Source organism: Condylura cristata, unplaced genomic scaffold (genome assembly GCF_000260355.1).
Source record: "Condylura cristata isolate star-nosed mole 26May11 unplaced genomic scaffold, ConCri1.0 scaffold00017, whole genome shotgun sequence".
Lineage (NCBI taxonomy): Eukaryota > Metazoa > Chordata > Mammalia > Eulipotyphla > Talpidae > Condylura > Condylura cristata.
The window spans coordinates 1,494,951-1,516,333 of NW_004567118.1; the positions used below are offsets into that span (position 1 = coordinate 1,494,951).

The 21,383-nt window shown below is 44.4% G+C and overlaps 1 protein-coding gene across 1 annotated transcript in view; it reads left to right on the forward strand.

The window, feature by feature from the left end:
* EFTUD2 (elongation factor Tu GTP binding domain containing 2) overlaps positions 1-21,383 on the forward strand; it is a 32,866-nt gene that overhangs the window by 1,225 nt on the left and 10,258 nt on the right. Inside the window, exons 2-12 of the mRNA XM_004684077.2 lie at positions 1,737-1,845; positions 8,453-8,618; positions 9,247-9,325; positions 10,878-10,953; positions 11,418-11,483; positions 12,207-12,242; positions 13,635-13,725; positions 14,660-14,742; positions 16,627-16,793; positions 18,419-18,543; positions 21,110-21,173. Coding sequence (XP_004684134.1) covers positions 1,741-1,845; positions 8,453-8,618; positions 9,247-9,325; positions 10,878-10,953; positions 11,418-11,483; positions 12,207-12,242; positions 13,635-13,725; positions 14,660-14,742; positions 16,627-16,793; positions 18,419-18,543; positions 21,110-21,173 — 1,058 coding nt within the window. The 5' untranslated portion in view covers positions 1,737-1,740. The remainder of the gene's footprint in view (positions 1-1,736; positions 1,846-8,452; positions 8,619-9,246; positions 9,326-10,877; positions 10,954-11,417; positions 11,484-12,206; positions 12,243-13,634; positions 13,726-14,659; positions 14,743-16,626; positions 16,794-18,418; positions 18,544-21,109; positions 21,174-21,383) is intronic.

Consider the following 21,383-nt stretch of genomic DNA (forward strand, 5'->3'; position numbering starts at 1 on the left):
TTTGCTCCCATGACCTTTTATGCAATGGGGGTTAATTTAAGAAACAGATTTGAAGAGATGCAGTAACCTACTGAATGTTCTATAGTTGTTAAGTGACAAAGTTAGCACTCAAATCTGTCTTCCAACTCCAAACCCAGGCCCTTAATCCATGCTCTGGCCTGTTATTTATTACTTGTTGGTAAGGGTAACTAGTATAATTAACTGCCGCTCAAGACGTATCAGAAGTGATAAAGGTGCAAAAGACTATAGGAGAGAAGAGGAGTGAGGAATTAAGAGTCTAGGGAAGCTTAAAGGATGTGGCATTTGAACACTCATTTTGAATAGTTTCGATAATTGAAGTGGCACTATAGGTTGTAAATTAAAAGAGGAAACAGGTAACTTTATAGTGGAAAAGCCCAGTAGACATCACCATAATCAAAGGGTTGAGTTAACATCACCACCAGTGGATTCAATTAAAATCATGGACCACCTGATAAGAGGGATGCACTGAAAAGAACACAGCATCCCTTTTGTGATACTCCCCCAAGAAATGTAACCGGAATCTAATCATGAGGGATATCAGACAAACCCACATTAAGGGACATCTGCTCACTTAACTAGCCTGTGAACTTCAAGAGCGTCAATTCATAAAAGCCAGGGAAAGATTAAGGATCAGTTCTAGATGGAAAGTGACTGAAGGGACAGCTGAATGATCCTGGATTGGATCCTTTGCAGTCAGGACATCATTGGAACAGTTTGTGAGGCTTGATGGAAGTCTGCATTGGCTGTTCATACTGGGTCGTTATCATTTTGTGATTGTATTATGATTATGTAAGAGAATGTTCTTAATTATAGAAATCACACGCACAAACAGATGAGCACAGGTAGGCGGACTTTTTACTAAGGAACTTCTAGTAAATATTTTAGACTTTGTGGGCCTCATGGTCTCAGTTGCAGCTACTCATCTCTGCTGTTGCAGTGTTAGAGTGAGCTAGCAGCCACTGAGTATATAAATGAACAAGCACAGCTGTATTTCAATAAAGTTGTTTTCAGGGACACTGGAATTTTAATTGCATTATTCTTGTGTACTTTGACTTTTTTTCAACTATTTAAAAATATATAAGGTATTCTTAGTTTGAGGGCTGAGTGAAAACAAACAGTTGGATTTAACCAAAGGCCCTAGTCTACCGATTCCTGCAGTATTAGGGTGTATTAAGTACATAAAAGAATTATGTGTACTGTTATTACAACTTTCTGTTTCTGTTATTAATTTTTTTTTTTTTTTTAGTACTAGGGCCTTCATGGTAGCACAAGGGGTTAAATCTCAGCACTATGAAGCTATCCTCAGCCACTGCAACATGGGTTTGATGCCTGGCCAGGGAGCTGACCAACATGGTGCAGCAGACCTCTCCTGTCTCCCCACTGCTCCCCTCAGCAGTATATTTCAGACCATCTGCCTGTTTTGCTCCCCAGTCTGTCTCTCCTTATCACTCCTCTGACTCATTACACCTCTGGCCTACACCTCAGTTTTTGTATGCATAAATAAATCTTTTTTTAAAAAATTTTTAGTATTAAAAAAATGAGAAAAGAGTCTATGAATAGTGAGTAGAACAGAGGAATGAAAAGTATAAGACTTGAGGGTGGTCCGTCTGATGTAATTGGAGAGGAGATTTGGATATGGTCAGCCATAAAGCAGGGGTCATGTAGAGGCCTCGATCACCTTGCCAGAGTCTAACACTTCTCTTCTTGAATTTTAGCATCATGGATACAGACTTATATGATGAGTTTGGGAATTACATTGGACCAGAACTGGATTCTGATGAAGATGATGATGAACTGGGCAGAGAGACTAAAGATCTTGATGAGGTAAAACAAATGTGTTTCTTTTTTCTCCCCTTTTGTAAGAGCCAATAAGGTACTCAGCCCTCTTTTTTCCCATAGTACCCCATGTTCATCTCTAATCTGGACCTTTTCATAAAATGACTCATTGGGGGCTTATGTTGCCCCTAAGAAAGCTTAGCTACTGAAGTTCCAAAAGAGAACATAAGGCCGTTTCCTTGGCATGGCAGAATCTGGTCGTGGCTCCTCTTCCATTTGCCTGAAGTGCCTTTTGAACATCATAAATAATTCCAGCGTAGGAAAGGTGCTCGACTTTTCCAAGTGCAGCTCATTGGGAACTTCCTCATGAGCTCAGCCTTTGAAAGCTGCATAAAAGCAATGGAAAGGGAGGGTGCAGGTCCCTATGACTCCCTTCCAGAAGAGTGTGCAGTGTGACAGCCAAAATAATTTGAGGCTGAGAAAGACACCAAACGTAACTTTGATGTCTTAGCATTGTTCAGAACAATGTTGTGAACAAGACGCCAGAAGGCCCGCTGCTTATCAGTGGAAGTCTACTATTAGTAGGGCAGCAGGAAAGCAGAGCAGAAGCCCTTGGCGGGCACCTGGCTTCTCCCCTCCGGAAAAATGTCCTTCAAGCCAGAAAAAATATAAGTAACACTGGAAAAATAAAACTGAAACTGTTTTGGTGAGGTAAAAAGAGTTCTTGCAGTTTTAGGTGTATACTAACCTTCAGGCCCAGATGAAAACTACCCTGAGTGGGTGGTGGGGAAGGGTTGCAGAGGTAGCTGAGCACCACTGTGGTCATCTGTAAAAAGTGGAGGGGTGACCAGAAAGTGAATCAGGCACCTCATCAAAGGTGGAAATAAGGCATTGCAAAAACTACAGACTAGTGGTGTGGTGTGCCTCTGTGGTGAATTTAGAAAACACAATTTAAAACACGTGGGTTTTGGGGTCCTCTGAAGCCATGAGTTTGGATCCCCAGCCAGGAGGTGACCCACATGGCACAGCAGACCTCTCCTGACCCACCCATTGTTCGCCTCAGCTGTGTACTTTAGTATGTCTCCCTTTTCTGCTCCCCACTTTGTCTCTGGTGAATCCTTTCACCTCCCTGCATCTCTGGCCTGTGCCCCAGTTCGGTATGCATAAATAAATAAATCTTTAAAAAATAAAACACATGGCTTCTGAACACTTAGGAAGCTAGTAGGAATTTAATTTTTTTATCTCTAAATATTTATTTATGCATACCAAACTGGGGTACAGACCAGAGGTGCAGGGTCAGTAAGAGCATTCACCAGAGACAGTGTAGGGAGCAGAATAGGCAGACTGACGAAGTTCACTGCTGAGGGGACAACAGGCGAGACAGGAGAGGTCTGCTGCGCCATGTGGATCAGCTCCCTGGCCAGGGATGTGCTGAAGCAGCTGCAGCTAGCTTCTCAATGCTGCGCTTTAACCCGTTGCACCACCAGGGATGGCCAGGAATTTTATTAAAATAATTTTCTCTTGATACAATTACTAGATTGAGCTATATTTCTCTCAGGGGTCGGCAATGGACTGCTGTATCTTGCCTTGGGCATGGCATTTGAAGTCTGTTTATATTTAATAAACCTTTCCTTTTCTCCTTTTAAAAATATTTTAAAAGCATTTTTTTTTATTATATATGTAATTCATAAGTATGATCTCATTCAAACCCTGTAGATAGAAAGCTCTTCTCCTTGGTCCTCATTTCTCATCAGTCCTCTTGTCAAAATAAACACTTTTAATCTGATGTCCTTGTGGAAAGAATATAGGTCAAGTCCTGACACAGTTAGGAGAGATCACAGCTGATTGAACAATGGGACCCAAAGAGTGTCATTAATGGATCACCACCAGAGCTCTGTGATGCGCCCCAGGCTTCATCCCGGGTCCTGTCCTCTTCATCCTTTTTATCAGTGACTTAAGTGAAGAAAGAAAAGGGAGGTTTATAAAATTTGCACATGACGCAAACAGATTGGATAATGGAATCTATTCAGAGTGGTCCTAATAAACTTGAATTCCACTCTAAATAAGGCCCAAGAATTAATTCATTAAGTATTTATGGAACACTTATTTGCAAAGAATCATGATGCAGAGAGCCAAGGCTCTCTCCCTGCCCTCCAGGAACCTACTGCTTACCAGCAAAGATGAAGTACAAAAAGGACATACATTTGTGGAGCAGGGGCGGACAAGTGCCATTTAAGGAATACTAACTTAGTGCCTCAGGCCATTCCTGGCTGCATATGTGCGAAATGACAATCAGAGTAGACCAGAGGAATGGGGAGCTGTCGCAGAGAGAGGGGCTGCTGGTTCCGTGGGTTGAGGGCATTGCATCGGGGAGTGATGGCCTAAGTGCGTGTTTCTTTTGAAGTGATATACCCAAAGTTGATTGGTTACGCAGTTCTGAATGTACTAAAAACCAATGGATTGTGCATTTTCAAAGGGTGAATTGTGTGAATGTGAATTAATATCTCACTGAAGCTGTTAGAAAACAAAACGAGAAAAAGAAGGCTTGCAGGATGTATGAATGTTTTCACCTCAGTACAGAGAGCTGTGAGGCCAATTCATGTCGCTTGGTATTCCGTGTACAAGGCTCTGTTCTTATTTGACTTATTGATTCCTTTTAACCTCATATTCATACTATAGTAAATGTTTCTTGTGGTATGAGTTGCAAAGTGTGTAAAGTTGCGTGCCTGCATGCATGTGCATTAACCCCGCAAATGGCACTGTGTACTTACGTCATCGTGTTTCTTCCTCCTGCACTCAGCAGCGTGAGGACAGTGCACTGGGGGTCCTCTGCTGTGTCTAGCCCCAAGACTAGCTGCAGGGCTATTTTGGAGCTGCCAGCAGGCTGTGTCTGGCCACTGAGTGAGCCGCTGTCATCTTAGGCCGTATTTACAGAAGTGGAGTATAACGATGGTAGGAGGTGGCCGCTGGCTCATTACTGGAGCTTTTGTTATGCATTTGGAAAGAAGTTGACACACTGAAGTTTGTGTGAAGGAAAACAAGCTCTCAGGACTGCATCTGCCACCTCCCTGCATCTGTGCTGCACGCCTTCGCTCCCGGCCTGGTGGATGATTTGCTTATGTTTGTCTACTGGAAACCCATCCCCTCTCACCTGCTCCAGATGTTCACCCCAGCTGGTCTGCCCTTCCCTCCTGCGTCACCATGTACCCTCTCTGTCAGCTTATAGACAAGCTGTTATTCTTAAAGTCATACCTTGACCTCACATCCTCCTTCAGTTACCTCGCTTTTCCCTGCGTACCCTGCAACTCATCTCCGCAGAGCTGTTGATATTTGCTGTCCCCAGATCACCTCCCATTTTCTCAAGCCCAGTTCTGCCCTTCTGCCTCTCCTGTTCCTCAAAAGTGCTCCGGTCCCGTGACCTCTGCCGCAGGCCCAGTCCTCATCTTACTTGACCTGCCTGAAATAGCTGATATCTTCTTGCTTAGTTTATCCTTGTCCCTTGGCTTCCTGAGAACCTGTGTTTCCCTCCTCCCTCACTGTTGCTCAGTTTTTGCTGGTCCCTTCCCATCTCACTGACACAGGCCCCAAAACTGTTCCTTATCCAGTCTCTGCACTCATTGGTGATCTCCAGTCTGTCAGACACCTGTCATTCACTGAGGCTCTCAGATTTATTTCCTCTCCAATCGAGGACTTTTTTTTTTTAAAGATTTATTTATTTATGCATACAGAACTGGGGTACAGGCCAGAGGTGCAGGGCGGCGAGAGGCTTCACCAGAGACAGAGGGGGGAGCAGAACAGGCAGATCAACGAAGTACACTGCCGAGGGGAGCAGCGGGCGGGTCAGGAGAGGTCTGCCACGCCATGTGGTCTCCTTCGGGGCAGGCGGGAATCGATCTCATGCGGAAGTGGCTTCAGCCTTTCAGTGCCGTGCTTTAACCCGCTGCACCACCAGGGAGGGCCAATCGAGGACTTTTTATTAAACCTCAGGTCTGTACGTTAAGTTCATAATTGGCATCTCTACTTGATATCTAACAGGGCATCTCAAACTTAGCATATTTAAAACCTAAACACTGCCGCCCCTACGCTTCCCACCCCTACCTGGTCCTGTAGAGTCACTCATCTCAATCAAGACAGGGCCATTCTGTGGTTATTTTCTGGTTTTTTTCACACCTACTTCCAAACCTTTAGAAAACTCTACCTTCAGGATATACTCAGAATCCAGCCTCCTAACCACCTTCACAGCTACCACCTCTGGTCCAGGCTTCCACGATTGTCACCTCTTTTCGGAAATACGGCAGTGGCTGCTAATTAATACTCCTTTTGGGTAGTCTCAGTTTGGGGGCCTTTTGATTCTTTGAAAACAGGTCTGATCATTTCACTCCTGCTCAGAATTCCTGAAGTAGGTTTCTCAACTTCCGGGCTAGATGATTCTTTGTTGTGGCGCTGTCCTGGGCTTTGCAGGATATTTAGCAGGTTGCCAAGTGTTCCTTGGGGAGGAGAGGAGGTTGTCCCTAGTTGAGATCTACCGCGCTAGTGTAAAAGTAACATCAGATGACTTAGAATGAGCTAGATGATTCCCCCAAGATCACTTCCTACATGAGCTCAGTTTCTACTGTTCTCCCCATCCTTCTCACCACACTGGTTACTCTGCTGAACCACAGAGTTGCCCATGAGCTCTTGGCTTGGGGCCTCTGCATTTGCTTTTTCCTTGTAACTTCCAAGCTCTTCTCTAGCTATTTGTAGAGTTTATTCTCTCTCTTCCTCCAGAAGTTTGCTTACCTGTCATCACCAATACCTCAAACAGTGCCTGGTACATAGTTCATTGTAAGTGCCCAATAAGTACTGCTAAGTAGATGAGTAGATGCCACTAGAGTGGCATTGTAGCCACTTTGAATTAGTTGAAAGACCTTTTAGCAGAAGGTGTTGCTTCTGACAAGGGGTTCGTTTATGAGGTGGAATTTACAATCATTTACTGAGGCTGGCTTTTTCTGGCAGGGAAATGACCTGCCTTGGAAGGGAGTGCCCTGTTATTAGAAGTAGTCACCAGGGCATGAGTTAATTTAGTCACCAGGTCTGCTCTGTGGTGGTTACTGCCCACCTAGGACACAAAAACTACTAGTGCCTGAGAGCTCACGTCGGATGGTGTTCCAAACACGAGGGGTGGGAGGGCGGTGCCCAGAAGTGCCTGGCACCTGGCAGGGGCTCATTAAATGTTAGTTGAATAAATGCCCGACAGGCCACACGACCTCTTGTCGAGCTGTAGAATTTACTGTGCTCTCCTGCTCTGCCCATGTGAGTGGATTGCTGAGATGTTTCTGTGGGTGCACATAGGAAGTCTGCAAACCTTGTGGCCTGGCACTTTGAATTCTGAAATTTATCTTGAAGAGATAATGTATGATGTTCATGAAGGAGGGCAGATGAAAAGGTTTATTGTAATGATGTTTATGGTACTAGAAATTAGAAGCCACCTCTACCTTTGGAAATAGGGGGTTGGTTAAATAAGCTGTGGTGTTAGACCACATAGTCATCAGAAAGTATAAGGGGTAAATACACAGAAATTGCACATTTTTTTTTTTTGCTAGTTCGTTTTCTAAGTACTTGTGTATTGAAAAAAGGCTACAAAGTTATTTTTAACAGTTTTATTGAAATAAACTGCCATATAATGTACCCATTAAGCATATACATTTTGCTGACTTTAGGATAGTCACAGAGTTATATGACCATAATAACAATTTTAGATTGTTTTTATCATCCCAAAGAGAAAACCCCCAATTCTATCCCCACCAGCCCTTGGCAACCACCTGCCTACTTTCTGTCTATAGATTTGCCTGTTCTGGACATTTCCTATAAAAGCATCGTACAATACAAGGTCTTCTGTGTCTGTTTCCAAGGTTCATCTGTGCTGTAGCAGGTAGAAGTGTTTCGTTTCTTTATTGCCAAGAATTCCGCTCAATGAATACGTCACATTTATCTATTCATCAGTGGGTGGGTATTTGGATGGTTTCCACTTATTGACTATTATGAGAATTGCCGTTTTAAACATTTTGGCTTATGCATTTTTGTGTGAACATAAGTTTTCATTTTTCTTGACACATATCTAGGAGTGCAGTTACCAGGTCATGTAGTATCTCTGTGTTTATCAAACTGTTTTCCAAAGTCACTGCACCAGTAGTGTTAAGGTTCTGGTTTCTCTCCATCCTCTCTGACACCTGCTTTTGATCTGTTAGAAAGGTATTGTTAGAAAGCAATTCTGTGACTTGCAGTCAGTGTTTTAAAGGTATGGGCTTGCTCCCAGTTTCTATCTCTGGTTCCTGGCTTTCTGCCCTGGAGGACGTTATCTTTTCCCTTCCAAGGGGGTATTGTAATAAGTCATTAATTTTCTCCAATCTTGATCCTCTTGTGAACAGTGCCACCATTCACAACAGGAAGAGCCTGGTGTCAGTCTGGAGAGCTGTTCACAGCCATAGCTCAGTCTTTTCTTCGTGAAGACTCCCTACTTAAAGGGATGCCAGTCTGACTTGTAGCACAGAACTCAAACTAAGAAGCTAATCCAGCGTGTGTCACTCAGGGTGTGCTCTTAACTCGTGTGTTGTAGTCAGTCGTGAGCAGGAAGGGATGGGCTCCCACACGCCTTCCTTCCCTCTCTCACATTTAGATGGATGATGACGATGAGGACGATGACGTGGGAGATCACGATGATGACCACCCTGGCATGGAGGTGGTGCTACACGAGGACAAGAAGTACTACCCCACAGCTGAGGAAGTGTATGGCCCTGAGGTGGAAACCATAGTTCAAGAGGAAGACACCCAGCCTCTCACAGGTAAGGAGGCGGCACTGGGCTGTGAGAGGTGGAGTTGACATCGAAAACTTCATTTAATAGCCTCAGTGATCTTGAAAGTTCAGTGAGTGGATTAGTTTTCTTTTATTAGTTTGCTTTCAGGTACTATTTCTGGATTGAGATACAGTTAACTATCAAAACTTGTCACTTGTTACTGAGCAATTAAGTGTTACTTATTTTCTTATCTAATACCTCTTGATGTTTGAAAACTGTTAAGTCCTCCTGCTGGGCTAAGAAGTGTTTCTGTCCAAATAATCCCAGACTCTCACTAGTTCTCACGAAATTCACTTTCTACTTTAATAATTTTCATTGATCTTCTTTAAATTTATAATTGCGAGGAGAAATTTTGAATTGACATTGACCTCAACCTAAATTCAGCCCCTTTCCCTTCCTCCCACCAAATGAAGTACAAACTTCTCAGTCTGTAATTCAACACTTTTCACTGTCTTGTGCCAAACAGCATTGCCAGACTTTCTCAAAATGAGTGAGCCTTGAGAATAACAAATTGATGTCATATATCATACATTCTGAAAGCTCAGTCTAATGGAATGGAGCCCTGTATTTTTATGTTTTATGCCTACCTGACCATCACTACCATTTTTTTCCCTAGAACCCATTATTAAGCCAGTGAAAACCAAGAAATTCACTCTGATGGAGCAGACATTACCTGTCACAGTGTATGAAATGGAGTAAGTTATAAGGCCTCTCAGCCTCTCTTCATGAACTGTGTGGGGTCATTTTTCATGGCGGTGTAGAAGGTGCTCTGTGGTTGAAGTATACCAGTGAATTGTGAAGTAGAAATCTCTCCCTGTGATTTGCTGAAATTTTCCTATAGCTTGTTTGACTGCTGGAATATCTTTTTTTTTTTTTTTTTTTAAGATTTATTTATTTATGTGTACAAGAGCTGGGATATAGGCCAGAAGTGTGAGGGGGTGAAAGGATTCACTATAGAATAGAGTTGGGAGCAGAACAGGTATAGATGAATTGAAATAACACTGCTGAGGGGAGCAGCAGGCGAGACAGGAGAGGTCTGCTGCACCATGTAGGTCAGCTCCCTGGCTGGGGATTGAACTTGTGCTGCAGTGCAGTAGATTCATGGAGACTTAAGCCCTTATGCCACCAGAGAGGCCCTTAGGCTCAACTTAACTTTCTTCTCTTGACTGTCAGCCATATCTCACTGTTCTCTCCCTCCAAACTTTTAGCTTGGTAGTAGAGGCCAACCTTTGAGACAGAGATGGATATTGTAATTATCAGTGTCAGGGTCACGGACCCTTTTTGACTCCTGAGATTATTAAGTGCTTGGGAGCGTATTACAGCTCTGTTTCGGAAAGGAGGACATAACTAGGTAGACATAGATGTAGAATAATTTAGACTCTTCATACTGCAGACAAATTTTGAAAGTATTTTGATTGATGAAATGCACTTGTAACACCCTCACATATCAAAGTGCTTGTCTTTACTGGACAGTGCATCTCTTAAAATACGTTGAAGTTGCTCCTTAGCACAGTAGGCAGCGCGTCGGTCTCATAAACTGTGTTGAAAGCTTCTATCTCCAAGGGAGTGGGGTCCTTTCTGAAATGGTTAGCTCACCTGCCATCATTCAGACATTCTTGAAAACATTTTCCAATTGTCTCCAGAACTTGCTTCATATTCCTCTGTGTTTTCAGTCGTGATTTTTAAAAATCTTTCTTTGAAGAACTTGGTTTTCCAAAGAGCCATCATCTGAAGGTTACTCACCATGAGTAATGTGGATGATAAGGAAGAAAGACATTGCTCCCGTTTTAATTGTATTGGAAGTCTTCTGCACAACATCATTAATGAGACGGGGTTTTCTTGAAAGCTTATTTTACTAGCTTTGATGGCAGAATTTCAAATGTAAAGATCTCAAGGTGATCTTAAGTCCCTGTGGTATCTATCAGTGGAATAAAGTAGATAGCAACTAGCCTGACAGTACTCGTGTATGTGAGTTCTGGTATTTGGTTTTGTGTCTTCTTGCTTGCCTTTTAATTCTCATTGTTTTATTGTGGAAATCCCGTGACATTCCACAGGTTGAATTATCTCCTGGATGAGTCTGTACCATTTCTAAAATCTGAACCATGTAGCTATAAAACAGCTCTATGGACATTCTCTATTGTTCTGAAAGTTGTTCTGGCCAAAAATACTCAACCACCTTTCACCACTCCCCACTTGGAAATGCTTGCCGACATCCCTTCTCTCTTTCCCTCCCCCGCCCCCCTTCAGTTTCTTGGCAGATCTGATGGATAACTCAGAGCTCATCAGAAACGTGACCCTTTGTGGCCATCTCCACCACGGCAAGGTGAGAGGACTTTTAGCTGCTTTGGGACCGGGTTTATCTTCATCCTGCCTCATTTTTTCAGTCCTCAGTCACAGGTTGAGATTTGAGGCTGGGCCTCCTGACTTTGGGGGACCTCCGTGCTGTTGGGAAACCACATGGTGAAATCCTGGTTTTTCCTGAGCACCGACTCACTACCTGTCGCTAAGCTATTTGCCTGCCTGAACTTCATGTCTGCATCTGGGCAGAAGAGGGGACCTGAGCCTTACCCTGGCTTCATTAGTTTTCATTTCTGGGGAGATGCTCGTCTAAGAAACATTTCATCTTTCATTTAAAAATAAATCCTGTGGCTTCAGTGTTTATCCTGTGCTAGCCCATAGTTCTCCTTGTTCTCCTCTTCCTCTCCTTATCCCTAAATTACATGGTGTGTTGGGAATTGTGGGAAGATTTTCCTATTAAGCAAGTTTTCACCTTCTCTTCCCTTTCAGACGTGTTTTGTAGACTGCTTAATAGAGCAGACTCACCCAGAAATCAGAAAGCGTTATGACCAGGATGTAAGTAAAAATTCTTTTGAGGGTTTGGAGCAAACCATCCAGAATATTACAGGGATGTCTCTCCTCCTTCCTTCAACCTCCCCACTCATTATAAATAACGATGCCTACAAGTGCTGCTTTATAATTGTAATCTCTATTAATAACCTTTGAGAAAATAATTTCGATTTTCTCAGGAGCATAGAGAATATGAACCTGCAGTATTTTTGGATGATCTCTTCTACACTTGGGATCCCGTCTCTGTTCCTGGCTTTTATAGCCTATTCTTTCCTTAGTATTAATAGTCTACTCTAGAAATATGATACAATTTGACCTGGTTGTTTTCGTGATAAATTTAAATGCCTGTGAATGAGGCCAAGTGTAGCTGAGTCTCAGTGCAATAAATGTTCAATCTCTGTCAGATTGACTGTTTTGACCTGTGGGGGTTCCATGGAGGCTTATATGTCTCCCTTGGCTACTCTAAGAATTCAGTGCATTTGATATGATTTAGCTCTCCAGCCATACCTGGTCTTCAGGGATCATCCTATCCCTCAAAAACATCCATTTTCCATCTGGGAGGGCCCAGATCTCATTGTCTGGAAGTTCTGTAGGGACACCCAGCTGTCTTAAATCTAGTCTCCTCCTGAAGCAGAAACCCTTGAGCTGGGGATGGTGAGGGAAGCGTCTGGTGGTTTGGGCGTGGGAGGAGGCTGGACTCACTTGGTAATGACAGCTTATTCTCTCCAGCTGTGCTACACTGACATCCTCTTCACGGAGCAAGAGGTAAGCAAGTCCATGGGGAAACCTGACTGCACACCCAGGTCCTCCTGTAGTAGTTTTGTAGTGAATGTAGGAGAGCCTTGTAATAATTTAGTCCGTACAGCCCCCTCCCTCACTCCCATTCTCGAATTACGATGCAGTTGGACCTTGTTTTCCTGATAAATGTTAATGGCCGTGAATGGAGCCAGGTGCGCTCACTTTATCTCCCTGTCATCCCATGATCTATAATTGAAGGACAGCTGACCCTCAAAACAGGGACCCTCCTGTTTTGAGCTGGATTTAACTTGTCCTAATAGGGCAAGTGCCAAGGCATATGTGTGCCATTATGCAGATGCCCACCATGATTTTGTAAGGATGACATCATCCTTAAGACCTGTGAGGTAACTCCAGCCATGTGAGCTTTTCCTGGGAGTAGCTTCTCTTTGTAAATGGGTTCACTGGTCTTTGCTCAAATCTGCTTAACAGCAAGCATGTGTCTGTCCCAGTCCAACTAATTGTTCTTTGTTTCTGTCTGGATCTTATCCCTCTCCTCAAACCCTTCTCTTTTCTCTTTATTTCTCTCTTAAGTGACCACATGGAGAGCTTAAGTATACAAATCTGGTTAACTAAATGAACTTTGAACAGTGCTAACAAATGATAATCAACAAAAGTTAGCTATTGCTATTAATGTATGTGCATATCTGTTTGTCCAGAGCATTTATTTATTTTCAAAATTAATTTATGCATACGGAACTGGGATACAGGCCACAGATGTGAGTGGGGGTGGTGGTGAGATGATTCACTGGAGACAGACTGGGGAGCAGAATAGGCAGATCTACTGGAATAACACTGCTGAGGAAGAGCAGCAGCTGGGACAGGAGAGGTCTGCCACACCGTGTGGGTCACCTCCCTTGCCAGGGTTCAAACTCGTGCTGCAGTGGCTGTGGATCACTTCATACTGCTGTGCTCTAACTCATTGTGCCACCAGGGAGGGCCCTGTCCAGAGCTTTTAAAATACTTATTTCCAGCTATAGACTTTATATTTTAAAAACACTAAAATGTACCAGATTGATTTTGTTGTTGTTCTGTTTTGTTGTTTCCTTATATGATACTTAGTTACTGTTTTTGTTTTTGTATATGAGAAGGATAAGATTTTAGGGCCCTGGCTTCCCTGTTAGGATTTAATATTGCTTTCCTTGCCTGTGACTTTCTTTTCTTTTGAACTAAATCACTCCCCCTTATGCTATTAATATAGTTTACCTTCAATTTCATTCTGATTAGAGATCTAGATTGAAAAAACACACCATGCCAAGGTCAGAAATTAGCATAAAATACTAACAAGTGGCAAACTCCAAGGGCAGAATGAACCCCTCGTGCATAGGAGGCAGCCTCAACCCCACTCTTTGTGATTTTCAGAGAGGTGTTGGCATCAAAAGCACCCCAGTGACAGTGGTTCTGCCAGATACCAAAGGAAAATCTTACCTCTTCAATATCATGGACACACCAGGTAGGACAAGGCTTGATCTTGTCTGGCTCTTGCACGTCCACTCTTTCCAGAACAGGGCAGGGAGGGCAGTACTGCTTTGTTTTTACATTCCCTTCCCTTCTCTGAGACAATTTTCACATTTAACTAGCTCCTTTGCTTCTGGCTAGTTAATTAACAAGTACTGTGCTCTAGACCTTCTCTTTTTTTTTAAAGATTTATTTATTCATACAGAACTGGGGTACAGGCCGGAGATGCGGAGGGTGAGAGGATTCACCAGGGACAGAATGGGGAGCAAAACAGGCAGATGACGAAGTACACTGCTGAGGGGAGCAGCGGGCGGGCCAGGAGAGGTCTGCCGCGCCATGTGGTCACCTCCGGGGCAGGCGGGGATCGAACTCATGCGGAGGTGGCTTATGCTTCTCATTGCTGTGCTTTAACCCGCTGCGTCACCAGAGAGGGCCCTAGACCTTCTCTTTTGCTCTTTTTACTCTGCTATAGTATATCACAATTCTGGAGAGTCTTGCTCATGCTCACCTGTAGCAGCCAAATCCTGGATGCTGGGGAAGCGATGGTGGCTCATGCGTGGCCCCCGGCCTGCGATTCAGTCTGCTGAAGGAGGCCTTGGGTTGGGGATGACACAGCGGTTGCTGATGGATATGAGGGCTACCGAGGGAGTAGCACTTGCCCTTTGACTGACTCCGAAGGAGACCGGCTCAGGGCAGGGCTTTCAACTGGGAGATTGGGATTTTGATGGCTTGGTCTTTTTTGCCCATCATATGCCCAGTCCCCTCACACTTCGCTGCCCTGCCAGCTATTGTGTTCTGTCTCACAGAGCTCTGCTTTCTGCTGATTAGACTGAGCTTCTGTGTGAAGGGAGGGCAATATGTCCTTCAAGCTCATGGTGCCTCATCCTGCCACTGCACAGGTGACGACTAACTTGGTGTTTGCTTTTCAGGACATGTGAACTTTTCTGATGAGGTCACAGCTGGATTGCGCATCTCAGATGGCGTGGTCCTCTTCATCGATGCTGCTGAGGGTGTGAGTCTCACTCTGTTCTCTCAGGATGCCCACTCACCCTTTCCCCCACTAATTTGCCCCTCAGTGCCCAGAGTACCAAGCAAACTGGGAGCCAGAGAATTTAAAAATGTGTGAGGTTGAAGCTTAACATTCGCTCCAAGATGAGGGCAGCAAACAAAATTCAGAATTAGCTCTCAAAATGGGTCCCAGCAAAGCTCAGGATTCCAGGACCCATTGTCATTCAGGAAACACAAAAATAAAATAATAAATGTAAATGAAAGGGAGGGAGGAGAGAATGTTCATATAAATGAACTTTAAATATTAATGGGTTTTTCTAAACTAGAGATTGGAACTGAAAGGCCCAAAGTGTCTTGCAACTTCTGAATTGAAAGATCAAATAACCACGTCCTTGGTGAGTTCGGCAGTAGAGGGAGCCAGTGCTGCCTGTTTGAAATGGACTTCATTTTGGAATAATTTCAAACCTAGGCAAAAGTTGCAAGAATAGTACAAAGAAGTCACCCTCATTTGCTTTGTAATTCTGTGTGTGTGTGTTCATTCACCTTGAACTACTTGGAGGTGAAGTATTTCAGAATAGATTTCTTACAAACAAGGACGTTCACTTACATAACCATAGCAGTTATCAAAACCAAGGACTTTAACGTTGGTACATTACTGTTGTAATGTACAACAGACAGCTCTTTTTCTACAGACCTTGTTCATTTTCACTAATTGCCACATTCTTAATAGAATTTTTATCCAGGATGATTCGTAGCATTTAGTCTTAATGTCTTTTTAGTTTGTGCTAATTGGAACTAACTTTATTAGCCTTCTTGGTCCCTTTTGATATTGACATTTTTAAAGAGTGTAAGCGACTTATTTTGAGGAATGTCTCTGCTAATGTTTCCCCATGGTGTAGATTCAGGGTTTTCTGGCAGGAGTATGCTATGTGAATAAAGCTGTAATCTTACCAGTGTGCCCATCAGGAAGTCCAGACACCACTTAGCCTGTGACATTTGGTGACTTGCCGGGTTTCTGCAGAATAAAACCACTGCTTTTCCTTTGGTAATAAATGATTCTGTGGGGAGATGCCTTGAGTCTACATATACAGTCTGTTCCCTATCAAACTTTACGTCCATTGATTTTACGTCCATTGATCCTGCCCATGTTATTTCTATGATGATTGCAGATAGTGATTTTCTCACTCTTAACATTCCTTCTGTAGTTGTTGGCGAATTCTCATTTAAGGAAAAGCTTTCTCTTCTCCCTCCTTTGCTCACTTGTTAATAGTGGATGTGTGGGTTTTCATTTTACTCAGGGTTAGAATGCACTACCCTTTATATCTTTTAACACTCCAGTTGTCCCTGACTTGGCCAGTGAGAGCTCCCGCAGGCTGGCTTTTTACCCTGTAGCCCCTCTTCTGAGTGTGTCCTGACTTTCAAGCATAAAATAAAAATGTGCTAGATTCATGTAGTAATTTTCTTGCTTCGATCCTGAAATTAGCCATTTCCCTAAGGAACTCTAGCTCCTCAGAGTGGGGCCTGGGTTGCTCTGCTGCTAGACACGGAACACAGCTAATAAGCCAGCCTCTCTCTGTCTTTCCACCCACATACACTGAAAGCCACCGTGACCCTACTCTCCCCAGTTCCATGCCAGCACCACAGTTTTTGCTGATCTGCCTTCTCTAGCGCCACATGACCTGGCACCTGGCACTATTGTGTATTCATTCATTCCTCAGTCCTGTGAGATGCCCTTTAGAGTTCTGCAGCCCACTGCTGCAACCCAACAATCTGTTTGCCCAGGTCCTTTTCTTCTTGTGCTTTATATTTTAAAATTTTACCATCTAGGCTCTCCCCAAACTCTGTCCTCTGCTCTTATCATCACCCTCCAAGCCTTGTTATCTCTCAGGTGATGCTGAACACAGAGCGGCTGATCAAGCATGCAGTGCAGGAGAGGCTGGCGGTCACCGTGTGCATCAACAAGATTGACCGGCTCATCCTGGAGCTGAAGCTGCCCCCCACAGACGCCTATTACAAGCTGCGCCACATTGTGGATGAGGTCAACGGACTGATAAGGTATAGGCCCCAGGGGAGGGCTTCCCTACTCAGGGACTCTGCTTTCTATAAACCTCTGGCGGCAGCTCTGATTGCGTGGCCTGTGCTAATGATCTTGAGGGGCAGGACTGTGGGCACATCCTCACCTCTGCAGGGAGACCCCACAGCCCTGACTGCATCCTGCCTTTCCATTTACGTAATAGTACACATTTTCAAACGGTGCTGTGATGGGCACTTCGTGCCAACCGTGTAAATTGGGCAAATTACTTGAGGTTGTAGAACTTCAGTTTTCCCTCTGAAAAGTGAATAATAATACTAATAATGGCGACAACCTAATTGGAATGTTATGGGAAGTTAGATATTTGAGGTACCAGACTTGGCCCAATGCTCACTTAGCACACAGTAATTGATTGGTGAATAAGGTTAACTGCTGTTACCTTGTTAGTAAATGAGTGGTTTCCGTGGACGTAGCTGCTGCTCACCAAGGTCCAGGCTTACACTGACAAGTCTGCCATCGCTGGCAGGCTGTAGCATGCTCATCAGGACGGCTTTGAGGACTGGTAGTTCTCAGGGACTGCAGGCCGAAGGACACCTTGGGTGAGTCCTCCGAGGGCCCTGGAGGAGGCCGTGCTTGAGAGAACACTCCAGGTGCAGGCTGGGACGGTGCCTGCAGCGTTACATTCAGGAGCCCCGGTAGTGGGCAGCACTGGTTCGCACAGGACTGTCTGCTTCCTGCCTCTGAAGGTTGGGGATGGCCACAGCTTAAGTAAAGCTGCAGTCCGAAAGATGAAATGATTACACTCCTCTAGAAGAGACGAGGGGAGGGATAAGGCCACTCCTGACCAAAATAGGAAGTCCAAAAGGCATGTGTTGGCCTCTTCAGTGAGTTACGGCATAGCGGTTATTTAGACATGCGGAGGGATGTGCTCTAAAAGCAGCTTGAATCTGTTGAAGACAGTTGCCTCTGGGGAGTACAACTTGGGAGTGAAGTAGAGGACAACCCTTTAAAAGGCAGTACCTTCATTTCTAAATTCCCCCCAAAACAGTGTTACTAAGGCTAGGGTTGTGGGTTTGACCCCTGTGTATCACTGTTTTTCTTTTAAATATTAGTGAACTGGGGATACTGAGGCTTATGCATGGCTTTTAAGACTCCACTTTACCACCAGTTTGTAAAGCAAAGCTAAGCAAAACAGAATAAAGAAGAGTGGGCTGGGAGTGGGGAGCCAAGTTTTGATTTTGTTTTTGTTTTTTAGTGCATTCATTCGTACTGGCGTTTATATCTTTCATATTTGAGAAATGGAGATTTCTTTGAAGTGTATTCCTCTCTGGTCACATTAATTTCCTATGATCCAGGGTCTTTCTCTCTGCACTCCAAGTTTGCCCTTGTCTGTCAGTCAGCTTGTTAAGATCATAAAGAATGTTCCCGACTCTGAAAAATCAACATGTTACTGGGAATTAGGCAACAATCCATCATGTCACTTTCTTGAGCCAGAGTATGGGCAAAGCTGAGTATTCTGTCAGGCCTCTGAGAGCGAGGAGGGCAAGAGGCTGTGACAGTGGGTCCTGCATCTCGCCCTCAGTGCTGTGTCGCTGTCTCTCTGTTGCTGCCCAGTCTGGCGCTGTTCTCACCACAGTCTCTGTTTCAGCATGTATTCCACTGATGAGAACCTGATCCTCTCTCCTCTCCTGGGCAACGTCTGCTTCTCCAGCTCCCAGTACAGCATCTGCTTCACACTGGGCTCCTTCGCCAAGATCTATGCTGACACCTTTGGTGAGTCTGGCTGGCCGTGGTCCGGTCAGCTGCCCAGCATCTGTGTGCCTCCTGCTAGATAGTTCAGCAGGTGGCTTCATGCCAGAGCTCCCTGTTGTAGGGGCACTTAATCAACTGTTGTCACATTTGGGCCTGTTTTGGCCTCTAGACTCTTTCTTCAGGCTAAGTGATTTCTAAACAGTAGAAAAATTAAAGTGACTAAGAAGAATTGGAGAAAAGGGAGCTCTTGTCGAATGAGACAGATTTTGTTAAAAAAAAATTATTCCCACAGAGGCCTTTCAGACCTTTCCTTAGTGATGGACTCTCTGTTGCTAGTAGTGATTCGAGCTAGTCACCAGTAGCTAGTCAATAGCAGTGTCGTAGGCCTCATTGAGGACTCCCGCTGGCCTGCGTGAAGGAGCCTTTGCCAGGTGCCAGCTGATTTCATAGGTCCCTGGACCCCTGGCACCAGAGCCTCAGGTCCGGCTCCCGACTGCATCTCAGTGCCTCCTCGACTACCTCAGATTCCAGTAGGAACCACGTCCTAGTGGCATGTGTGTCGCATGTCTCGTGGCCTACTGTGTTCCCTTAGAAGGGCGTCACTAGCACCCTGTTTTTAGAGCTGAGGCGGCAGGCTCTTTGAGAGGTCGCACAGTCGAGAAGGCTGGAGCCCCAGAGTTTATCCTTGTCCTGCCTCACAGTGTGAGTATGTTCACTTTGGTGGGGAAAAAAATATGTCTACTCAGAGAGAGTGGAAAATAAGTACAATATACTTGGGAAAACAAAATCCACCTGTAATATCATTACTGTGCCCAACACACATTTTGTTTTCAGTCCTTCTCTGTTCAGTGTTTCAATTGCACAGATCACCCTGTCTTACATGTAAGATGTTTCTCTTGTAGATCATATATATGCATATCTGTAAAGTAAAAACAGCGTAAATATCAATTTAGTCTGTTTTTTTCACTCAGTATTGGCTCAGAAGAATTTGTTTATTAAAATTTATTTATAAATATTTTATGTAACCATCCACTAGCCCACTGTATGGCAAGAGTTGTATAACTTAGCCATTTTCTTGTTATTAGTCATAGTAATGTTTAATAACAATGTTTCTGAAATGGCTTTTCAAAAAAAATGGATAGATGGACAATAGACAAAATTCTTCTGAACAGGACTTCAGTAAATTTTGTGTTTCTGAATGTTCTTTATATCAACATGTACAGCGGAATCCAAGCCCCTTTCTGCAGTTATAATGTAGAGATGGTTGAATTTCTGGTTGAAAATAACCCCCAACCTCAGGAGAGAGCATTACTCATCCTTAGACCCAGTGTTCATCTATGCAGATTCCAGCATCGTTACCAGGAAAGGCTGTGTTTAGACTACAGAAAGCCCATGTGAAGGCATTTCAGAGATGAGGGGACCGTCCCCTGTAGTTTATAGGGAGCAGTCCACCCACGTTCACAGAACCTATTCATGGGGTGGGGAATAGAAGCCACTTTGCTTTTCCATGAAATCATTACCACCAAAACCCATGCCATGACCTCTTCCAAAGAATACAGCCAGGACTGAGAAAACTCTCCAGCTTCTAGGAACTTCTTCTAGTGGGTAGACAGAACCCTACAGAGTGACAAATAGCAGCATGAGGTAGTACAGGCCTGGGGCCAGAGCCAGAGAGCTGCCGTCAGCTGGTGGAGCTGAGGGTCAGTTGATGTGTATAAATAAATGACGTGGCTGGTCACAGAGAAGGGAAAGTGTCAGTAACTGCTACGTGGGAAAGAAGGGAAGAATTTGTTACTTACAAAGTGGAAGAAGACAAGGATTGTGAGCTTGGATGAAGTGGTAGCCTCGCTATGTAAGAGGAGAAACTGAAGAAAAATGTGACTTAGGAAAAAAGTGATAAATTCTCTGTGCCATCTGAAGTGAGTGGGAACAGTTTTAACATCTGGATACCGATCCAGGAGGTAGCTGGTGCTGTCATTGAGCTAATTGAATGTTTCAAGCACTCTTTGAGTCGACTTTTAAAAGCCACAATTGCTTGGTTCAGTGTGACCAGGATTAGTGACTGTGGTCAAAATGAAATTACTGACGGGTAAAGAGGAGACAAAGGCTGGCTGTGGTGTTTCCTCTCCAGAGGGCAAGCTGATCACTGTCAGAGCCTTCGGCGACTCTGCAGCTGGGAAGTTGCCGACACTGGTAGCAGAGGAGAGCTGCTGCGCCCCGACAAGAATAGGGGCACTTTAAGCTCCACTTGCAAAAGGGGCAGGGCTTAGGACTCAGCTTGTAGGTTGTGGAGCCTGCTCCGTGAAAGGAAAGGATGTAAACCAGACCCTCGCCCACAGCCAGTCTTAGCGCCTGCTGGAGAGGGAGACCCTGGTGCTCATTGGCGCCAGCACAACCCAGTCAGCTGTGGGCCAGTCCTGTCCTCGGTGCCTCAGTCCTTGTCTGCCTGTCTGATTTTAAGGAAAAGTTTGGACCTTGGAAAACAAGGTGCTAGAACTACTCAGCTGCAAACCACTCGTGCTGCCTGAGACAGAATTTTGAACAGTTCTTTACTAAGTAGGTTGTAATTGTATGACTTCTCTTATAGGTGACATTAACTACCAGGAATTTGCTAAAAGACTGTGGGGCGACATTTACTTCAACCCCAAGACGTAAGTAAAGGGTGGAATGGGATTCTCAGAAGAGGGGTCCATATTTCCAGTTAGTGAGGGCAGACAGAGGAAAGCTCCTGAGGTGAAAACTGCCTTCTGTCGCAGAAGTAGGCAGCCGTCTTCTCCGAGTGGAAACAGTGAGCTGCCTGAACTCCAACTGGGGGTGAGCAGCTGTCTCTCTTGAGATCTCCACAGCTGGGCTCGGGCAGG